At 47.0% G+C, this 20547-nt stretch overlaps 1 protein-coding gene across 1 annotated transcript in view; it reads left to right on the top strand.

The window, feature by feature from the left end:
* Nucleotides 1–20547, top strand: part of PECAM1 (platelet/endothelial cell adhesion molecule 1) — a 111725-nt gene that overhangs the window by 19966 nt on the left and 71212 nt on the right. The window contains exons 2-5 of the mRNA XM_011997113.1: nucleotides 3193–3354; nucleotides 3441–3467; nucleotides 15861–16154; nucleotides 18933–19238. Coding sequence (XP_011852503.1) covers nucleotides 3291–3354; nucleotides 3441–3467; nucleotides 15861–16154; nucleotides 18933–19238 — 691 coding nt within the window. The 5' untranslated portion in view covers nucleotides 3193–3290. The remainder of the gene's footprint in view (nucleotides 1–3192; nucleotides 3355–3440; nucleotides 3468–15860; nucleotides 16155–18932; nucleotides 19239–20547) is intronic.

The following is a 20547-nucleotide window of genomic DNA, read 5'->3' as shown; positions in this document are numbered from 1 at the left end:
AAAAAAAAAAAAAAAAAAAATGTCTGACAGAGGGAAAACCAGGGAGGTGAGAGGGGTGCAGAGGAAGGGCAGCTCAGTCTGGGGAAGATAAGGAAAAATTCTGCAGAAACGGATTCCTGAACTGAGTTAGGAAGGTTGGGTAGGAATTTGCTTGGAAAGAAGTGGGGAGGCATTCCAAGTAGGGGAGCAGCCCCAGCAAAGGCACAGACAGATGAAGAGTGCTGGGAACTAGAAATTCTAGCAGCCATAATGTAGGTGCAAGGAAGGAAGTGGTGAGACTAGGCTTGAAAGGTAAGCAAAGGCTTTTTATGGCGGGCTGTAAATTGACTTTTTCCTGTCTCAAACAGAGGAATGAAAGGAAACGATGTACATCTTCTTTTTTTTTGAGATGGCGTTTTGCTCTTGTTGCCCAGGCTGGAGTGCAATAGCGTAATCTCGGCTTACCACAACCTCCACCTCCCAGATTCAAGCAATTCTCCTGCCTCAGCCTCCCGAGTAGCTGGGTTTACAGGCATGTGCCAACACGCCTGATTAATTTTTGTATTTTTAGTAAAGATGGGGTTTCTCCATGTTGGTCAGGCTGGTCTCAAACTCCTGACCTCAGGTGATCCGCCCGCCTTGGCCTCCCAAAGTGGTGGGATTATGGGCCTGAGCCACCGTGCCTGGCAGAAATGATGTATATCTTAGAAAGCTCCTGCATAGTGGCCCAGTAAAGTACGCATTTGTTTAGGGGTGCAGGCTGGAGAGGGGCCTCTCACAGGGCTGCGTATGTCATCCACACCAAAGGCCAGGTAGAGCTTACTAGTTCTGTTACCAGATGGCGCCGTGCAGCTCCAGGCTGTTGGTACCATGAACGAAGAATTGGACATGACACACGTACAAACAGCAAAGCAGCAAATGATTGATTAAGCACAGCGCCACTCGGAGAGGGGTGAGTGGGCTGGCCTGCGAGTGGTTATCAGCACCGGTTTGTTACATTTCTTGGCCTTTTGCATGTTTTTCCTCACTTGCTTAACATCACTTGCCTTTCTCTTATTGCGCCTTAACCCTACTTTATTTCTTGTAAGCTCAACCTTGTTTACCCCTACTTTACCTCTTGTGACCAAATTGCCCATCTTTACTTTTATTTTTTGTGACCAAATAGCTACTGGAAGTCCTTCCAACTTACTTCTCTTACCTCGCATGTCCCAACTTACTGCTTACTCCCTTATCTATTATATTACTTTCTGTGGCAATATTTGATAGATGTTTTAAATTACAGACTATAAACACCATAAAATATTAGGACAGTCTGAGAGATTCTGATGTGCTATTAATATCCACCTGGTTTGCTTCTTTTCCAAAACATCCCATAACTTTGACTCTAACAAGTTAGATTTTTAGAAACTGATGCAAAGGGTCAGATTTCAGTAGTTTTTTTCTTTCTTTCTTTCTTTTTTTTTTTTGAGATGGAGTTTTACTTCTGTCACCTAGGCTGGAGTACAGTGGTACAATCTCAGCTCACGGCAACCTCCGCCTTCTGAGTTCTCCTGCCTCAGCCTCCTGAGTAGCTGGGATTACAGGTGCACACCTTCATGCCCGGCTAAGGCTAATTTTTGTATTTTTAGTAGAGACGGGGTTTCTCCCTGTTGGCCAGGTTGGTCTTGAACTCCTGACCTCAAGTCATCTGCTTGCCTCAGCCTCCCAAAGTGCTGGGATTACAGGCATGAGCCACTGCGCCTTGGCCAGATTCTAGTATTTTCTACCATCAAAATATCTATTACCCAATGAATAGTCCAAAGGCCAATTTTTTTTTTTTTTTGAGACAAAGTCTTGCTCTGTCACCCTAGGCTGGAGTGCAGTGGTTTGATCTTGGCTCACTATAACCTCCACCTCCCGGGTTCAAGCGATTCTCCTGCTTCAGCCTCCTGGGTAGCTGGGATTATAGGCATGTGCCACCATACCCAGCTAATTTTTGTATTTTTATTGGAGACAGGATTTCACCATGTTGGCCCGGCTGGTCTGAAACTCCTGACCTCAGGCAATCCAAAGATTACAGGTATGAGCCACAATGCCTGGCCCCAAAGGTCAATCTAAAAACTACAAGGTATTTTCTTTTAAAAGGAGTAGGAATAGTGTATTTTGAGGCTTGAAGGAGTAAGAATAGTGTATTTTTAAGCTTGAAGTCATCTTCTAAAGGGTATGATATTGGGTGAACATGTCACTCCTTATTTCCATGGAAGAAGTTAATTCTATTCTTTTTTTTTGAGATGGAGTCTCACTCTGTTGCCCAGGCTGGAGTACAGTGGTGCAATCTCAGCTCACTGCAACCTCTGCCTCCCAGGTTCAAGCGATTCTCCTGCCTCAGCCTCCCAGGTAGCTGGGATTACAGGCATGTGCCACCACACCTGGCTAATTTTTGTATTTTTTTTTTTTTTTAGTAGAGGTGGGGTTTCACCATGTTGGTCAGGCTGGTCTCGAACCCCTAACCTCGTGATCCACTGCCTTGTCCTCCCAAAGTGCTGGGATTACAGGTGTGAGCCACCGTGCCCAGCTGTTGATTCTATTCTTACTGCTTACTTCCTTTCATATGTTCTTCTTCAACTATCTTACATCTTATGCTTTTGCTATTGCTTAAGCTAGCCTACGCCCAAGGGTCCTCTTTGTCCACTACTTCCTCTGCTATTCTCCCACCTAAGTTCCGCTGTGCTCCAAGCTCAGCCTTCCTGAGCAGCAGGTCTCTTTGACAAACCTGCAATTTTGGGGAAAAGCCAGCCCAGGAAAGGCAGGGGGCCCAGACTTATGCTGTGTGGGAAAAGTCCTCTTTGATGGGGGAAGCGGAGGACCGGAAAAGCAGAGAGATCTTTCTGGATGTCCTGGGAGAGAAACCCTTTGGGTGGAGGCTGAAGGTAGGGAGGAATCCCCTCACTATGCCATGAGAAGGGCCCCCAAACCCAAGCGAGACAGAGGGAGGTTTAAGAATGCCGAGACAAATGTCACTTGTGCCTTGTTTTTTCCCTAAAGAAACTAAACAAAGCGGCCGCGTTCGGTGGCCCCGCAGGAAGGCCGGTCATTTCCTGAGGAGATATCAGGCCAGCCCAGGCCCCATTGTTCCCGGTTTCCAGCCATGGCTGCCATTACCTGACCAGCGCCACAGCCGGTCTCCCTGCAGGCGCCGGGAGAAGTGACCAGAGTGGTTTCTGCTTTTCACAGGGCGGGTTTCTCAGCGGTGACTTGTGGGCAGTGCCTTCTGCTGAGTGAGCCATGGCCCGAAGGCAGAACTAACTGTGCCTGCAGTCTTCACTCTCAGGATGCAGCCGAGGCGGGCCCGAGGGGCCACGATGTGGCTCGGAGTCCTGCTGACCCTTCTGCTCTGTGAGTGTTTACTCTCTTTCCACATCACTTTAACTCCATGAGCATCGAAGCTTCTGGAATCAACATGTTTCTTCTGTTTCTTGCAGGTTCAAGCCTTGAGGGTCACAAAAACTGTAAGTCTGATGTTTCCACTGTAACAGGTGTTTCTATCTGGTTTCCTGCTTTCTCTTCTGTGATGGCTAAAACGCATGTCAAATTGTTGGGGTTTGTTTGACATTACTAACAATTAAGGAAAAGATTCCAATTGAGAACTAAAGTTTATCCCATGTGGGCATTTTTAGAAAGGCTTAGATCTAAGCCAAGTTCTGGTCAGTGTGCTTTAGAAGTAGCATACGTTTCCTTGGCTGGTCTGAAGGTAGTAGTTTATCTTGATGAATTGTTTAGTCAGTTACAGATCAAACTCCATGTTCTTTGTTCTTACTACTACACTTGACTAGTCTAAAAATATATTAGATTGTTGCAAAGTAATTGTGGTTTTTGCCGTTACTTTTATTAAAAAATGGCAAAAAGCACAATTATAAGTAGCATGCATTTTCTTTTTTTTTTTCTTTTTTTTTTTTGAGACAGAGTCTCTGTCACCCAGACTGGAGTGGAGTGGCGCAATCTTGGTTCACTGCACCCTCCACCTCCTGGGTTCAAGGGATTCTCCTGTCTCAGCCTCCTAAGTAGCTGGAATTACAGGCGTGCACCACCACGCCCAGTTAATTTTTGTATTTTTAGTAGAAATGGGGTTTCACCATGTTGGCCAGGCTGGTCTCGAACTCCTAACCTCAGGTGATCCGCCCGCCTCAGCCTTCCAAAGTGCTGGGGATTACAGGTGTGAGCCACCGTGCCCGGCCTCACATTTTCTAGATTCCAGTGCATTGCTGTTTTTTGGGGATGGGGAGGTGATTTTTTTTTTTTTATGAGCAATTCCATAATTAGTTTTTTTTTAGCATAAAAATTATTTGAATATTGTAAACTATCCCCAATTGTTTTTATTTGCAAATAAGATATAATTGATCTGTTAGACATATGAAGACAGATTCTAGTTTAAATTGTTGCTACATTTTTACTCCTAAATGATAAAAATCACACACTGGAGCTCATTTTCCATTCACCTGTGAGACTACAAGTGTATCTATAATATTTTATGCTTGCACATAGGGAAGGGGGGTGCTGCCTATCTTTGAAGCCTGGCTTATCTTCCACTTTAGAGCTAATTTTGAACCTTTGTCTTGAGATGAGAGGGTCCTGTTCTGCTTCTTCTGGGACCACATGAATGAGGGGGCTCACTAGTATTCTGGGGCTGTGAATAGAGGGAGAGCCCACAGAACGCTATTTCCTTGTCAGAAGTCACTGCAATCAGCAAAGAATGGAGGTGACTGGGTTGCAGGCAAATTGCACAGCTCTTTGGAAGTGAAGTCCATGGGCAAGGCTAGCTGGTGAGTCAAGCTTCAGAGCAGTGGCCCCAGGCTGGGGAGGGCTAGTTGGCCACTGGCAAAGAACTCTGGCAGACTTCTCTGCTCAACTGTACAGTGCTTCTTTGGGCATTTGATCCCCGTGGCAACCCAGGGAGGCAGGATATCCATTATCTTCATAATTATCCTGCTGGACTGATGGTGTCACCAAGCCTCAGAAATAACCGATTTTACCAGCTGTGTTGGCTCACCCCTGTAATGCCAGCACTTTGGGAGACTGAGGTGGCCGAATCACTTGAAGCCAGGAATTCAAAACCAGCCTGGCCAACATAGCGAAACCCCGTCTCTACTAAAAATACAAAAAATTAGCTGGACATGGTGGCACATGCCTGTAATCCCAGCTACTTGGGAGGCAGGGGCATGAGAATCGCTTGAACCTGGGAGGCACAGATTTGGTGAGCCAAGATCATGCCACTGCACTGCAGCCTGGGCAATGAAGCAGGACTTTGTCTCAGAAAAAAGAAAGAAAGAAAGAAAGAACCGATTTGTCCATGAGAGAGGCAGTTGGCTGGGCACTGGCACTGGAACTTCTACTCTCTGAAGCTGCACCATTTGTCTGGAGCCATAAGCCTGACTCAAATCTTTCAGACCAGTTTTACTTAACCTCTTTGAGCTATTTTCCCAATCTGTAACATGGGGATGATAAGAGAACTTCATGGGCATGAAGTGGGTATGAGGTTGAGACTGGACAAAAGGAGGTGATTCATTGGCCCCTGTCACGCAGTGATTGGTAAATGACAGTGGTGTTTACTACACAGTCCTAGCCCACCTTTACAACTGTGGCTCCTGCCCCACCTACTCTCCCTTTGTCCACTCCAGCCCTGGTACCCTCCCAGACCACACCCTTTGGCCCAGACCCTGCCCTACAGACATGCACGCTTTGGGGTTCCTCTTTTTCTCACCTGCAACATCCTGTTTCCCAAAACCGTGGTGCTCTCCCCTCTCCCCCTCCATCCCACATGGAAATCAATTGCTCGCTTCTTTGGGTTCCTAGAGAATGTTCTTTGTACCTTCAGGGAAGACACTGGAACTACAGAACGTAGTACAGGGAGCGACTCTCCCACCGCTTCCTGGGGCCTCTGCCTTGTTTTACACTCAAGGAAACAGATCTGGAGGCCACAAGGCACCAAGCGAGCAGGGTCAACACTGGGGGTGGACAGGGCGGGGGCTGGAACGAGGTCTCCATTCCTTAGGCCCCCCAAGGCCAGCATTTGCAGTGCGTGGCCTGCAGGCTTGCTCTGCATCTCCCGCTCTGTGGCTGGGGTCCTGGGACAGCCTCAGCCCTTTCCCTTCCTTTCATCTCAGGCCTCCTTGTTCCCCTCCTCGCACCTCACTGCAGCTGCCTTGCCTCAGTGGGTGACTGCTGCCCCATCTTCACCTAGAAAACAGTCATCTGGAGGGAACTCCCTCAACTTCCCGCCTGGGCCTGGCTGTGGGCTTATCAGCCTCCCCACCCATCCTCTCGGCTTCCCTCCCGGCCTGGGAGGACACGTGCACTCCGCTCCTCAGCTGATCGGGGCCAGCCAGGCTGAGCCCCTGCATCACCCCCAGGACCCCACACCTACTTGCATTCATGTCCCTCTCCCCTACCACCACTTGTAGAATCTCTATTTCTGCTTCTGGCTCTGTTCTCTCCGTGTACAAACATGAATGAGAACTCTTTTTTTAGGAAAAAGAAAAAGCACATGCAGGCACCCAGCCCCGCCATTTATCTTGTGTCCCCCACATCTGGCCTTTCTAGTTTCCTTTCTCAGTCAAACCTCTCTGAAAGTTAGTTTATGATCTGTCCCTACCCCCGTTACCTCTCAGACACTCCTTGCCTCCCAGCAGCCTGGCCTCAGGCCCCACTTCTCTGGCTGTTGGGTCTCCTCTGGCTGAGGGGTCACCAAGGACCACCTGATGCCAAATGCAACGGACACTTCCAGCCCTCAGCTCCCTGTACCCCTTTCCTGCCTTTGACTTTTGATCATGCCCCAAAGCCTCCCTCCTTGACCTTCTCCATCCTCTTCCCTGCTTTGTCTCCTCCCTCTCTAACAAACCCTCCTCCTGCTCCCCCAGGGCTGACTTTGAACTTACTTTGTCTTCTCCTGGAGTCTGAACCCTGTCCTGGTCTCTGCAGGCTCCTGGTCTTATCCTCCCTGGAGACCAGCTCCTCTCTCAACACCTCCACATTCCCCCCTCCCCTAAATCCACACGCCTCCCACCTTCACTGTCCAGACCTGGCCTCTGCCTTGAGCCTCCAGTTAACACAGGCTGACCTTTGATGTCTCCTCTCGGTCCTCCTACTGGCCCCTGGCACCCAGCTGTACCACCATCACTTTGTCTTCCTTCCTTATCTTTTTCTGTTTTTTTGTTTGTTTGTTTGTTTGTTTAGTTTTAGTTTTGTTTTTGTTTTTGTAGAGACTAGAGTCTCATTTTGTTGCCCAGGCTGGTCTCGAACTCCTGGACTTAAGCCATCCTCCTGCTTGGCCTCCCAAAGTGCTGGGATAACAGACATGAGCCACCACACCCAGCTGCGTGTGGCATTTTCTATTTTAGTTTGGTGGCACATACATCCTCCTGGGAATCTAATCCAGGAAGTTTATCTTCCATTCTTTCAACCCCATAGCCAGTCAAACAAAATCTTTTTTTAAATTGTGGTAAAATAAAAAATCTTTTTTTAAATTGTGGTAAAATAATATGACATTTATTACTCATGACATTTAGTACATTCACAGTGTTGTGCAACCATCACCATTGTCTAGTTCTAGAACATATTCTTTCTTTTTTTTTTTTTTTTTGTCGCCCAGGCTGGAGTGCAGTGGTTGGATCTCAGCTCACTACAACCTTCACCTCCCAGATTCAAGCAATTCTCCTGACTCAGCTTCCTGAGTAGCTGCAGTTACAGGCACATACCACCATGCCCGGCTAATTTTTGTAATTTTAGTAGAGACGAGGTTTCACCATGTTGGCCAGGCTGTTCTCAAACTCCTGACCTTAAGTGATCACCTGCCTCAGCCTCCCAAAGTGCTGGGATTCTTTCTAGAACATTTTCAACACCCTAGAAACAAGTCCTGTTGAGTCCACTCAAGAGATCCCCAGCCTATCCTTCCCTCATCCCCACTGCACCCACCTAGCTCAGGCCTCATCAGCTTTCACCTGGACCACTTCCAGGTTGTTTACTGGCCTCGGGTGCTGTCACACCCCTCCTGACACCTTCAGAACAGGGCCCAGCTTGTCAGCACAGCAGGCTGGCCCTCCATTCTGGCACCACAGACCCAGCCACCTGGCCTCTCTAGCCCCACACTCTGGTTTCTGTAATGGGCCATGCCCAGAATGCACTGGTTTCTCACACCCCTGTGTCCTGGTACACGCTGTTCTCCTACCTGGAGCACCCCACTGCCTGTCCTTGGCCTGGCAGGTTCAGTTCAGTGGTCACTTCCTTCAGACTCCTTGACCTCTCCTGGGCAGCCCTTCCTCTTGGTGCTTACTGATATCACTGGAGTCCAGCTATGTGGGCCCCACCAACCTTCGCTGTTTGGGACAGCAAGGATGATTTCTTATTTACTCTGTCAGCCCAGGACCTGGCACAGATGCTCGACACATGTCTCATTGATGGAAACTTGAACTGAACTTGGAGATGCTTGAGATTCGGGCAGGAAGATGGCTCAGCGTGCTCTCAGATGAACACAGAAGTTCATCAGGGGCTCTATGCTTCATGGCTCCCAGTAATTTTCCTGATGAGGGTGGGCAGCCCCTCCTTCTCCTGCACCCTCCACTTTCTCTCTGAGTCATTTCCAGGTTGAGGGCCAGGTGGCTGGCCGACTCATGGTGCCGCATGTTTCCAGGGAGCGCCACCATCTATTGATGAGTGGCCTTGAGGTCAAGGTCCCACTGTTTTAGCATTTTGGGGTTTGGCACTGTGGTCACTGGCTCTTCCGTGGTGACTTCACAACTTTGGATCCTTCTCTGTCAACCTTCATCTCTCCAGGTTGAAAAGATCTGACCTCTTTAGGCTGTCCCACAGCCCCACCCTTCATCACAATAGTCCTGAGCCCTTTGGGATTCAGTAAGGAAATCTGTGAGCCCTCTCTCCAGAAAAAGCACACATTTGCACACAATTGGAGGTGGTTGATGAGCCTCCTAATACCCACCCATGCACCTCCCAGGGCCTGTGTCCGTGTCCCCCGGGTTGTGAACAGTCACTGTGTAAATAGTGAGACCTCCAGGCAGTAATTCAGTTTGGCTGGGCTTAGCTGGTTTATTTAGAAAGAAGATAATGTTTTCCATATCATCAAAACAAGAATGGAGTAGAGACTTTTGAAGTTTGGTTGTATAGCATATTTGTTACTTACTGCTGCTTAGCAATTTACCTAAAACTTACTGGCTTAAGATAACACAGATTTATTATCCCGAAGTTTCTGAGGGTCAGGAATGCAGGAGTGGCTGAGTTGGGTGGTGCTGGCACCGGGTCTCATTAGATCACAGATAAATTGTTGGTCAGGGTTGCGGTTTATCTGAAGGCTTGACTGAGTCTGGAGAATCTGCTTCCGAGCTCACTCCCGAGGCTATGGGCTGGAGGCCTTAATTCCTCATCCTGGGGGCCGTCCATGGGCTACTCATGACATGACTGCTGGCTTTGCCCAGAATGAGGGATCCCAGACAGGAGAAGAGAGTGGCTGGGATGAAAGCTGCATTATCTTTTATTACCTGATGGAGTATTTTGTTGGTTGATGTTAATGTGGGAGGCGACCACATGTAAGTGTGATGAGCAGAGCGCAAGGATCATTGTGGAGGCATCTTGAAGAGCAGCTATAGCAAGGGAGGTGGTGGTTGTTGTGGCAGTAAAAACCAGGCCACTGTTTTTGTTGTTTTGTCAATGATATTTGTGTTAAGATGAAGGGCTGAGACTCATATCTTGATAGATTTTATAAAATGCTTTTCCTTTTTCCATCCTGCCCTCTCTTCTCCTTTGTCTGTTCAAGCTAGCCATAGGAATGTGGTGTTCCTGCCAGTGCATACACTGAGTTCGTTTATTGTTAATTAATTTATTTTTTGAGATGGAGTTTTTGCTCTATTGCCCAGGCTGGAGTGCAGTGGCGCGATCTTGGCTCACTGCAACCTCCACCTCCTGGGTTCAAGTGATTCTCCTGCCTCAGCCTCCTGAGTAGCTGGGATTACAGGTGCCCACTACCATGCCCAGCTAATTTTTGTATTTTTAGTAGAGGCGAGGTTTCACCATGTTGGCCAGTGGGTCTCAAACTCTTGACCTCAGGTGATCCACCCGCCTAGGCCTCCCAAAGAGCTGAGATTACAGGTGTGAGCCACCACGCCTGGCCGAGTTTGTTTCTTTGAGCAGATGATGTGTGTTAGAGTTGCTTATAAAAGCAAGATGGTGGAAGTGCCCCGTGCTAGTGGGTACCAGCCCCACTAAAAAAACCACTGCTTGGTGCTTTAGTCAAATTTGCTTTAAAATTGTTTTTTTAAAAGGGAGGGCTTTTATAAAAATCAAATGAACTAGGACTGCTCAGTAGGAGGCTCAGGCAAGGATTGTGTTGAGGCTGGATGGCCCAGAGTAGGAAGAGCTGTGGAGTGCAGACCAAGCTCTCCAAGGGCAGACTGCCAGCCTCACTGTTCTCTGAACCCCCAGTGTGGGGGACAGTGCTTGGCACAGAAAAACCCCCTTAAATGTTTGCTATGAATGGTGCTAAGGAAGAAGGCAGAAGATGTCAACCAGGGGCCAGGCACTGGGCAGTATATACACGGCCCCTTCTGTGCCCTCAGCTACTTTGGTGCAGTCACTGTTTAGGTTAAAGTTACCGGAGAAGGCAGATATTCGTGTTCTTATTTTGTAGGTGGAGACGTGGTGGCCCAGAGAGGTTAGATAACTCCCAAGATCACCCAGCTAAGGACTGTGGGATCAGGGGTTTGAACCTGGTGTGTCTGACTCCCTTCTGTATCCAGCACTGTCTGCTGGTCTAGGGCATGACCAGTCAGGGATGGGAGCTCGTTCAGTAAACAGGAGAGCAGATGAATGACTCGTGTGGAGAGCACGCAGTGGAGTGAGCAAAACTGGGAGGCTGGATAAGTCACTATAAATTAACCTGAAAATGTTAAATATGGTTTTTGTTTTGTTTTTGTTTTATTTATTTTTTTGAGATGGAGTCTAGCTTTGTCACCCAGGTTGGAGTGCAGTGGTGCGATCTCGGCTCACTGCAATCTCCGCCTCCCGGGTTCAAGTGATTCTCCTGCCCCAGCCTCCTGAGTAGCTGGGATTACAGGCACCTGCCACCATGCCTGGCTAGTGTTTGTATCTTTAGTAGAGATGCAGTTTCACCATGTTAGCCAGGAGGCTGGTTTTGAACTCCTGACCTCAAGTGATCTGCCCACCTCAGCCTCCCAAAGTTCTGGGATTACAGGCATGAGCCACCACGCCTAGCCTTAAATATGGTTTTTACTTGAAAAAAAAGAAAAGCCCTAGAAACATGGAGTGGAGACACAGCTTTAAAGCTCTGAATAGTTGATTTTCAACTCATGCCTATAATAGCAGCACTTGGGGAGGCTGAGGCAGGACGATTGCTTGAGGCCAGGAGTTTAAGAATAGCCTGGACAACATAGTAAGACCCCAACACTAAAAAATTAAAATTAAAAAAAAAAAAGTGTTGACTTTATTTCTGTAACTGGAAGAATCTACCTAACATTTCTCAAGCACTTTATAGGTGCCAGGAACTCTAAGTACTTAAACTCAGGTTCTCATTTATACTTGAGTTCCTTGTGCCTATTGTATGGATAAGCAAACTGAAGCTCAGAGGAATTTAGGGACGTGCCAAAGGTCACACAGCTTTGTTAGTAGCAGAGATGAGATTTGGCGCAGGTCTGGCTCCATGCACTTGATTTCTGCTCTCCTGTTTGAGTCACTGGAATACACAGCATAGCTTAAAATGAAGGAGGAAGTACTGAAGAGGTCATGGAAGGAGACCTAATTGTCTCTGAGAGGGAAGAGATTGGATGGGAGGGAACTATATTACTTGAGGGGTGCAGAGAAATTAATATGGTCCAAAGAAAAAAAAATTTTTTTGACATGGAGTTTTGCTCTTGTTGCCCAGGCTGGAGTGCAATGGCATGACCTTGACTCACTGCAACCTCTGCCTCCCAGGTTCAAGCAGTTCTCCTGCCTCAGCCTCCCGAGTAGCTGGGATTACAGGCGTCTACCACCACACCCAGATAATTTTGTATTTTCAGTAGAGACAGGGTTTCGCCATGTTGGCCAGGCTGATCTTGAACTCCTGACCTCAAGTGATCCACCTGCCTCGGCCTCCCAAAGTGCTGGGATTACAGGCATAAGCCACCGTGCCTGGCTGGTCCAAAGAAAATTTTGTGTCGAGAGCCCATCCAGCAGGCTCCTTAAATCAGGAGCTTGTAAGTTGCACATAAAGACAAAAAAGAGAGTTCCAAAGAGTAACGCTGGGGGAAATGACTTGAATTTAAACCATCACCTTGTTTTACCTCATGGACTGATCAGACACCATTTTTGTTGTTGTTGTTGTTGTTAAATTAATTGCTCAGAATATAGTAGCAGACACAAACTGTGGTACTCATTTTAAAATTGCAGATTAAATTTCAATTACCCAAAAAAGGCCTAACTTTGTTAAAAGAGAGGGAAAGGATAGGTTTTGCCAGTATCTCTGGCCAGCTAGCTAACTTTTTTCTTATTCCAAAAAAACGACTTAGGACCACTTATAAAAATTATGTACTGTTGTTTAACAAGATACAATTAATGAGGAAATCAGGACGAGAGAAAAATAAAGGCAGGGAAATAAAGCCATGGCCCATTTAGCACAAAATACATCCCAAAGATTGCTAGAAGCAGAGGTGAAATTTTGGTTGTGTGTTAGCAATCAAAGCAAAAAGGGGAACAAGGTCCATTAGAACATTCTCAGAATCCACAAGATAGAAATAAATCAGTTGTTCATCATAAACACAGTGTTTCCTGGTGCTGTTGGAACACTTTGTGAAATTAGGGACAACGTCTCATCAACATCCCAGACCAACATCCCAAAAGATCACTTCTTAATAGCTTGCATCTGTGCTTCTCCCTACCCATAGTCCCTCCCTCCAGAGATGACCACTATGCTGACTTGTAAAATATTAATCTTATATCCAGCCACCTTTCTTTTTTTGTTTGTTTGTTTGTGGTTTTGCAGACAGAGTATTGTTCTGTCACCCAGTGCAGTGTTGTGATCTCAGCTCACTGCAACCTCTGCCTTCCAGCTTCAAGTGATTCTGCTGCCTCAGCCTCCCAAGTAGCTGGGATTATGGGTGCATGCCACCATGTCTAGCTAATTTTTATATTTTTGGTAGAGATGGGTTTTCACCATGTTAGCCAGGCTGGTCTCGAACTCCTGGCCTCCCAAAATGCCGGGATTACAGGTGTGAGCTGCCATTCCCAGCCTTATCCAGCCACCTTTCTAAACTCACATTTATTTCAAATAATTTGTCTGTAGACTCTTTGAGGTTTTTACATATCATATCATCTGTCTTTGAGAGTTTTAAACATTTGACTGCTCCATTCACTCGCAAATTTAAATAAAAAATTTTAAATTCCATGATTGCATTATTCACACTTCATGGAGATAGATAGGGGGCTAACAAAGCATACCAGACATAGTCACTTTCAATCCCAGGTCCAGATGCTGGATAGATAGCTTCCTTGAGAATGGGCATGTAGAAATTTCTGGGGGGACATGTAGGGATTTGGGAAAAACACCTGGTTTTATGGTCATGGGCTTTCAGTACTTTTTTTTTCCAAATCTCCTACAGATCAGTTACTTTTTATTTATTTATTTATTTTAGTTTTTTTTTTAGATGGAGTTTTGCTCTTATTGCCCAGGCTGGAATGCAATGGCGCGATCTCAGCTCACTGCAACCTCTGCCTCCTGGGCTCAAGCGATTCTCCTGCCTCAGCCTACTAAGTAGCTGGGATTACAGGCATGTGCCACCACACCTGGCTAATTTTGTACTTTTAGTAGAGACAGGGTTTCATCATGTTAGTCAGGCTGGTCTCAAACTCCTGAGCTCAGGTGACTCATCCACCTTGGCCTCTCAAAGCACTGGGAATACAGCTGTGAGCCACTGCACCCAGCCTCTTTTCTTTTCTTTTCTTTTTTTTGAGGCAGAATCTAACTCTGTCACCTAGGCTGGAGTGCACTGGCATGATCATGACTCACTTCAGCCTCGACCTCCCAGGCTCAGGTGATCCTCCCACCTCAGCCTCCTGAGTAGCTGGGACTACAGATGCATGCCACTATGCCTGGCTGATTTTTTTTGTATTTTTGTAGAGTCAGGGTTTTGCCATGTTGCCCAGGCTGGTCTCAAACTTCTGGGCTCAAGCGATCCTCCTGCCTCAGCCTCCCAAAATGCTGGGATTACAGGCGTGAGCCACTGCATCTAGCTTCATCCATATTTTTTTAGCTGTGTATAGAACATGAGATGTTTGAAGTTGTTTTCTGACAAGAATTTGGAGAGTGAATATTTTATGGTGCTGATTAAACCCGAATTCTTGTGCTTGGAAAAGAGAATCACAGGGAAGATAGTGAGTGCTTTGAGTCAAGGGGTATAACTAGGACCACAGGTGGGCTACAAAAGCACCTACAGGCATTGCCAAGAGGATCTTCAAAAAGCAGGCCACCCTGGTCTTGCTGAAGTTTGGATACAAGTCCTGACCCATGGGCATGGTTCAGGATCTTCTAGCCTGGAGAATTTTCAGGGCAGTGGCTTACAACCAACCAACTGACAAAAACACGGCAATAGCTAGAGAGCACCCAGTTTTAAGCAATCCACCCTTCTGTCAGCCTGCTACCGTGAATGGGCCTCAACATGTGATCCGTAGTTAGCTAAATTCTATTGACAGCCTATGGTTGCTGGATATAAGCCAATTGTGTTCTGGGGACATCGGCCAGAAATGACACTATTGGCCAGTTGACCCAGAGCCTAGTTCCTGGCAGAGATTGGATAGCTGGTTGAGTGTTGTAGCTGTTTTGGGTTTTAACTGGAGATTCCTGTTGTGGGCAGAGGGGAATCTGTAGTCTTTGTTTCTTGGTAGCAGGTGAGGCTGAACATGCAAGTAGCAGCCTAAAAACTGGTTTCAAGTCCTCACCATCTGGTGAAACCTCAGAACCCATCAGATAGAAAATGCCAGCTGGGACTGTGCTAATTCGGTAAGGCCTGGGTGGAGAAGGAGGGCCTGTGTATGACTATCTGGTTTTGGAATGGAGGTAGCAGTAATTTATTAAGCACTTAATGTATATCGGGCACTGTACAGGAGATGTTCTGGCTGCTCTCCTGTATGTTTCCTGCAAAGACCTAATGAGATATGACTACCCCATCCTACAGGTAAGGAAACTGAGCTTAGAGAAGTTAGCTGCCCAGGGTCACACAGTACATGATAAGCCAGGACTTGAACACTTGACTGCTTGAATCCTATGCTCCTTCCAGGGGTCAAGACGTGGCAGCTCACAGGATACCTACATCTTTTTTTTTTTTTTTTGAGGCAGAGTCTCACTCTGTCACCCAGGCTGGAGTGCAGTGGTGCCATCTCGCCTCACTGCAACCCCCACCTCCCAGGTTCAAGTGATTCTTGTACCTCAGCCTCTCAAGTAGCTGGGATTACAGGCATGCACCACCACACCTGGCTAATTTTTGTATTTTTTAGTAGAGAGGGGGTTTCATGATGTTAGCCAGGCTGGTCTCGAACTGCTAACCTCAGGTGATCCACCCACGCCTCCCGAAGTGCTGGCATTATAGGCGTGAGCCACCATGCCTAGCTCTACATCTTTATCATACTCTGCTCCTTTGCCTTGGTGGGAAAAGTTGCAGCTTAGTACCAACTGCCTCCTGCTTGAGCCACTATGCACCGTTACTATCAGCCTGGCCCTGCTGGCAGTTAGGACCCCTGGACTCAATACTGCATAGGATGGGATAAGATCACATCTGATGTGGTGAAGGTCACTGGGATGATGTTGTTTCTGAGATAACAGGTATGAATGCCTTCCTTCCCTTTGCATTTAGCTTTCACAATCAACAGTGTCGACATGAAGAGCCTGCCAGACTGGACGGTGCAAAATGGGAAGAACCTGACCCTGCAGTGCTACGCGGACGTCAGCACCACCTCTCACATCAAGCCTCAGCACCAGATGCTGTTCTATAAGGATGACGTGCTATTTTACAACATCTCCTCCATGAAGAGCACAGAGAGTTATTTTATTCCTGAAGCCCGGGTCTATGACTCAGGGACGTACAAATGTACTGTGATTGTGAACAACAAAGAGAAAACCACATCAGAGTACCAGGTGTTGGTGAGAGGTGAGTCCTTGGAACTAAGCACAGGCAAGCAGATGGAGCATAACACAGTGGCGTGAATAACAGCTGTGAATGAATAGTGACGCTGGACTTAACTCTCCACCCATCACCCTCTCATTCATCTGCCTGGCATTTTCCTTACCTGAAAATGTAAGCACTAGATATATTTCCAATAGGCCAGGCTATTTCTTTTTTCTTTCTTTCTTTCTTTTTTGAGATGCAGTCTCACTCTGTCGCCCAGGCTGGAGTGCAGGGGCGTTATCTCCGCTCACTGCAACCTCCACCTCCCAGGTTCAAGTGATTCTCCTGCCTCAGTCTCCCAAGTAGTTGGGATTACAGGTGTGTGCCACCACGCCTGCCTAATTTTGTATTTTTAGTAGAGATGGGGTTTCACTAATTTGGTCAGGCTGGTCTCGAACCCCTGACCTCAAGTGATCCACCTACTTTGGCCTCCCAAAGTGTTTCTTCCTCTCATCTCATAAATTACAATTTCTTCCTCAAGACTCAACTCAGGCCAGGCGCAGTGGCTCACACTTGTAATCCCAGCATTTTGGGAGGCTGAGGCGGGTGAATCACGAGGTCAGGAGATCGAGACCATCCTGGCTAACACAGTGAAACCCCGTCTCTACTAAAAATACAAAAAATTAGCCGGGTGTGGTGGCGGGCGCCTGTAGTCCCAACTAGTCAGGAGGCTGAGGCAGGAGAAGCGTGAACCCGGGAGGCAGAGCTTGCAGTGAGCTGAGATCGCGCCACTGCACTCCAGCCTGGGCGATAGAACGAGACTCCGTCTCAAAAAAAAGACTCAACTCAATGACGTCTTCTCTTTTCAAAACAAAATTGATCTACCCGAGGGTGCCAGTCATTACAGCTCTGATGCTCTCTCTACATTCAAGGGTATTTGTGTGTATAAAGGCCACAGTGGTGTGTTAAGACACTGCATTCAGCAGTCACTCTGCCTGGGTTACAATCTGGGCAAGTCCCTTAACAGCTCTAAACTTCAAAATCCTCACCAGTAAAAGGAAGATAACAACAAGACCCAGTTCAGGCAATTATTGAGAGGGTTAAAAGCTGTCATGTGGGTAGAGTGCTTAGCAAAATTTCCAGCACCTAGTGAGTTCCTAATAAATGGAAATTTATTTATTTATTTTGAGACAGAGTCTTCCTCCGTCGCCCAGGCTAAAGTGTGATGGTGCAACCTTGGCTCACTGCAACCTTCGCCTCCTGGGTTCAAGCAATTCTCCTGTCTGAGCCTCCCAAGAAACTTGGATTTCAGGCGCGCGCCACTGTGCCTGGATAATTTTTTGTATTTTTAGTAAAGACGGGATTTTACCATGTTGGCCAGGCTGGTCTCGAACTCCTGACCTCAAGTGATTTACCCGCCTTGGCCTCCCAGAGTGTTGGGATTACAGGCGTGAGCCACCATGCCCGGTTCACGAATTTCCTATTTCACTCAGTATCGCCATCCTTTCTTACACTTCTGTCTGCTCTTCTGGATAGTGAAATTGTAAAGACAGAGACGGTGGTTGGTTTATTTTTATATCTTGAACAATGAATCTGGCTCATAGTAGGCATTCAGTCAATGTTCATGGAATAAATTAAAGTCAGTCCTAGCCTGTGGCTGCATTCAATAAAGGGTAACAACAATCACAGTGACACTGACAAATACTGACTACCTTTCCCCTCTAAGCATCATCTGTTGGGAATCCGATTGTGTCCTCTTCCCAGTGGGATTATAAACCATTGAAAACACCAACTACATCTTGACCATATTTTATTTTTTTAACTAATTTTTTTTAATTTATTTAATTTCTTTTTTTTGCGACAGAGTCTCACTCTGTTGCACAGGCTGGAGTGCAGTGGCGCGATCTCAGCTCACTGCAACCTCTGCCTTCGGGGTTCAAGCAGTTCTCCTGTCTCAGCCTCCCAAGTAGCTGGGGTTACAGGTGCCTGCCACCATGCCCAGCTAAGTTTTTGTATTTTTAGTAGAGACAGGGTTTTGCCATGTTGGCCAGGCTGGTCTCGAACTCCTGACCTCAGGTGATCCCCCTGCCTCAGCCTCCCAAAGCGTTGGGATTACAGATGTGAGCCACATTGTGTGGCCTTAGTGGTGATTTCTGTGATTTTGGTGCACCCATCACCTGATCAGTGTACACTGTACCCAATGTGTAGTCTTTTATCCCTCGCCCCACTCCCACTCTTTCCCCTGAGTCCCCAAAGTCCATTGTCTCATTCTTATGCCTTTGCTTCCCATAGCTTAACTCCCATTGAGCATATTTTATTTCTTTCCTCTCCTTTCCCCTCCCTTCCCCTCCCCTCCCCTCTCCTCTCCTCTCCTCTTTTCTTTTCTTTTTTGAGACAGGGTCTCTGTTGCCCAGGCTGGAGTGCAGTGGTGGACTCGCTGCTCACTGCCACCTCAACCTCCTGGACTGAAGCGATTCTCCCACCTCAGCCTCCCAAGTAGCTGGGACTACCAGTGCGCACCACTAACTACCACTGGCTAATTTTTTTTTTTGTAGATACGGCATTTCACTGTGTTGCCCAGGCTGGTCTCAAACTCCTGGGCTCAAGAGATCCACCCACCTCGGCCACCAGATTTTATATTTTTCAAAGTACCTGGTACTGTGCTGGGTATATACCTGTTCAGTTATTACCTGGTAGGTCGCACTGGGTATTCAGAGAACAAAAAAGAGTCCTCTCATGGGTCCACTACAGTCACTCAGCAGAGGGAGGCTTGTGTCTCTCAGTCAGGCTGATACTGACAGACTTTCTCTTTCCCCATAGGAGTGCCCAGTCCCAGGGTGACCCTGGACAAGAAAGAGGCCATCCAAGGTGGGGTCGTGAGGGTCAACTGTTCCGTCCCAGAGGAAAAGGCCCCAATACACTTCACAATTGAAAAACTTGAACTAAATAAAAAAATGGCCAAGCAAAAAAGAGAGAAGACTTCTCGGGACCAGAATTTTGTGATGCTGGAATTCCCCATTGAGGAACAGGACAGTGTTTTATCCTTCCGATGTCAAGCTAGGATCATTGCTGGGATCCATGTGCAGACCTCAGAATCTACCAAGAGTGAACTGGTCACCGTAAGGGGTCAGAGTCCTGCTCCCTTTCTCATCGTTCTTTGTGGTTTCTGGTTTGGCATGGGGAGAAAGAATGCAGAACTGGAAAGGGGTTGGGCCTTCTGACTGGGCTGTTGTTCTCAGGACTTAAGACCTGTTCTTAATCATTTTAAGCCAGTATTTTTCAAGCTTTTTTGACTGTGATACAGTTCAATTGCATGTAATTTTTCAAACGAGAGTTTCGCCAACAACACTTTACTCTTAATATATATGATGCTTTTTGTTTGGTTGGTTTGGTTTTGTGTGTGTGTTTTTTGTTTTTTTTTTTGAGACAGAGTCTCGCTCTGTCGCCCAGGCTAGAGTGCAGTGGCGCGATCTCGGCTCAGTGCAGCCTCTGCCTCCCGGGTTAAAGCAATTCTTATGCCTCAGCCTCCAGAGAAGCTGGGATTACAGGTGTACACCACCACACCTGACTAATTTTTATATTTTATATTTTTAGATGGGGTTTCTCCATGTTGGTCAGGCTGGTCTCGAACTCCCAACCTCAGGTGATCCGCCTGCCTCAGCCTCCCAAAGTGCTGGGATTACAGGCATGAACCACCATGCCCAGATAACTTTATTTTATAATTTTAGATGGGGTTTCTCCATGTTGGTCAGGCTGGTCTCGAACTCCCAACCTCAGGTGATCCGCCTGCCTCAGCCTCCCAAAGTGCTGGGATTACAGGCATGAACCACCACAGCTGGCCTGTGCATTTTCAGTTAAAAACTTCAGCATGAGGCCAGGCATGGTGGCTCATGTCTGTAATCCCAGCACTTTGGGAGGCCGAGGCAGGTGGATCACCTGAAGTCAGGAGTTTGAGACCAGCCTGGACAGCATGGTGAAACCCTGTCTCTACTAAAAATACAAAAATAAGCCAACTGTGGTGGTGGGCACCTGTAGTCCCAGCTACTCTGGAGGCTGAGGCAGGAGGATCACTTGAACCTGGGAGGTGGAGGTTGCAGTGAGCCACCGAGTCACTGTACTCCAGCGTGGGTGATTGAGTGAGACTCCATCTCAAAAAAACAGCAACAACAAAAACTTCAGCATGAAAAACTTATCATAAAATAAAAAGACAAATGACAAACTGGAGAAAATATTTGCGTAGTACCTTTGACAAAGAGCTAATTCCTTTAATTTATAAAAGGTTTGGCCGACTGTGCCTGGCTCAATATTGCCAAAGTGCTAGATATTGCCAAAGTGCTCTTCAAGGTAGTTGAACATTTTCATCAGAAGTGATGCTAGTGTTTGTTTTCCCACATCCTTACCAACAGAATCTTTCTTTCTTTCTTTCTTTCTTTCT

The sequence above is a fragment of the Mandrillus leucophaeus genome, unplaced genomic scaffold (genome assembly GCF_000951045.1).
Source record: "Mandrillus leucophaeus isolate KB7577 unplaced genomic scaffold, Mleu.le_1.0 Scaffold530, whole genome shotgun sequence".
Lineage (NCBI taxonomy): Eukaryota > Metazoa > Chordata > Mammalia > Primates > Cercopithecidae > Mandrillus > Mandrillus leucophaeus.
The sequence above is the reverse complement of the archived record's forward strand: the minus strand, read 5'-3'. Positions and strand labels throughout refer to the sequence as shown.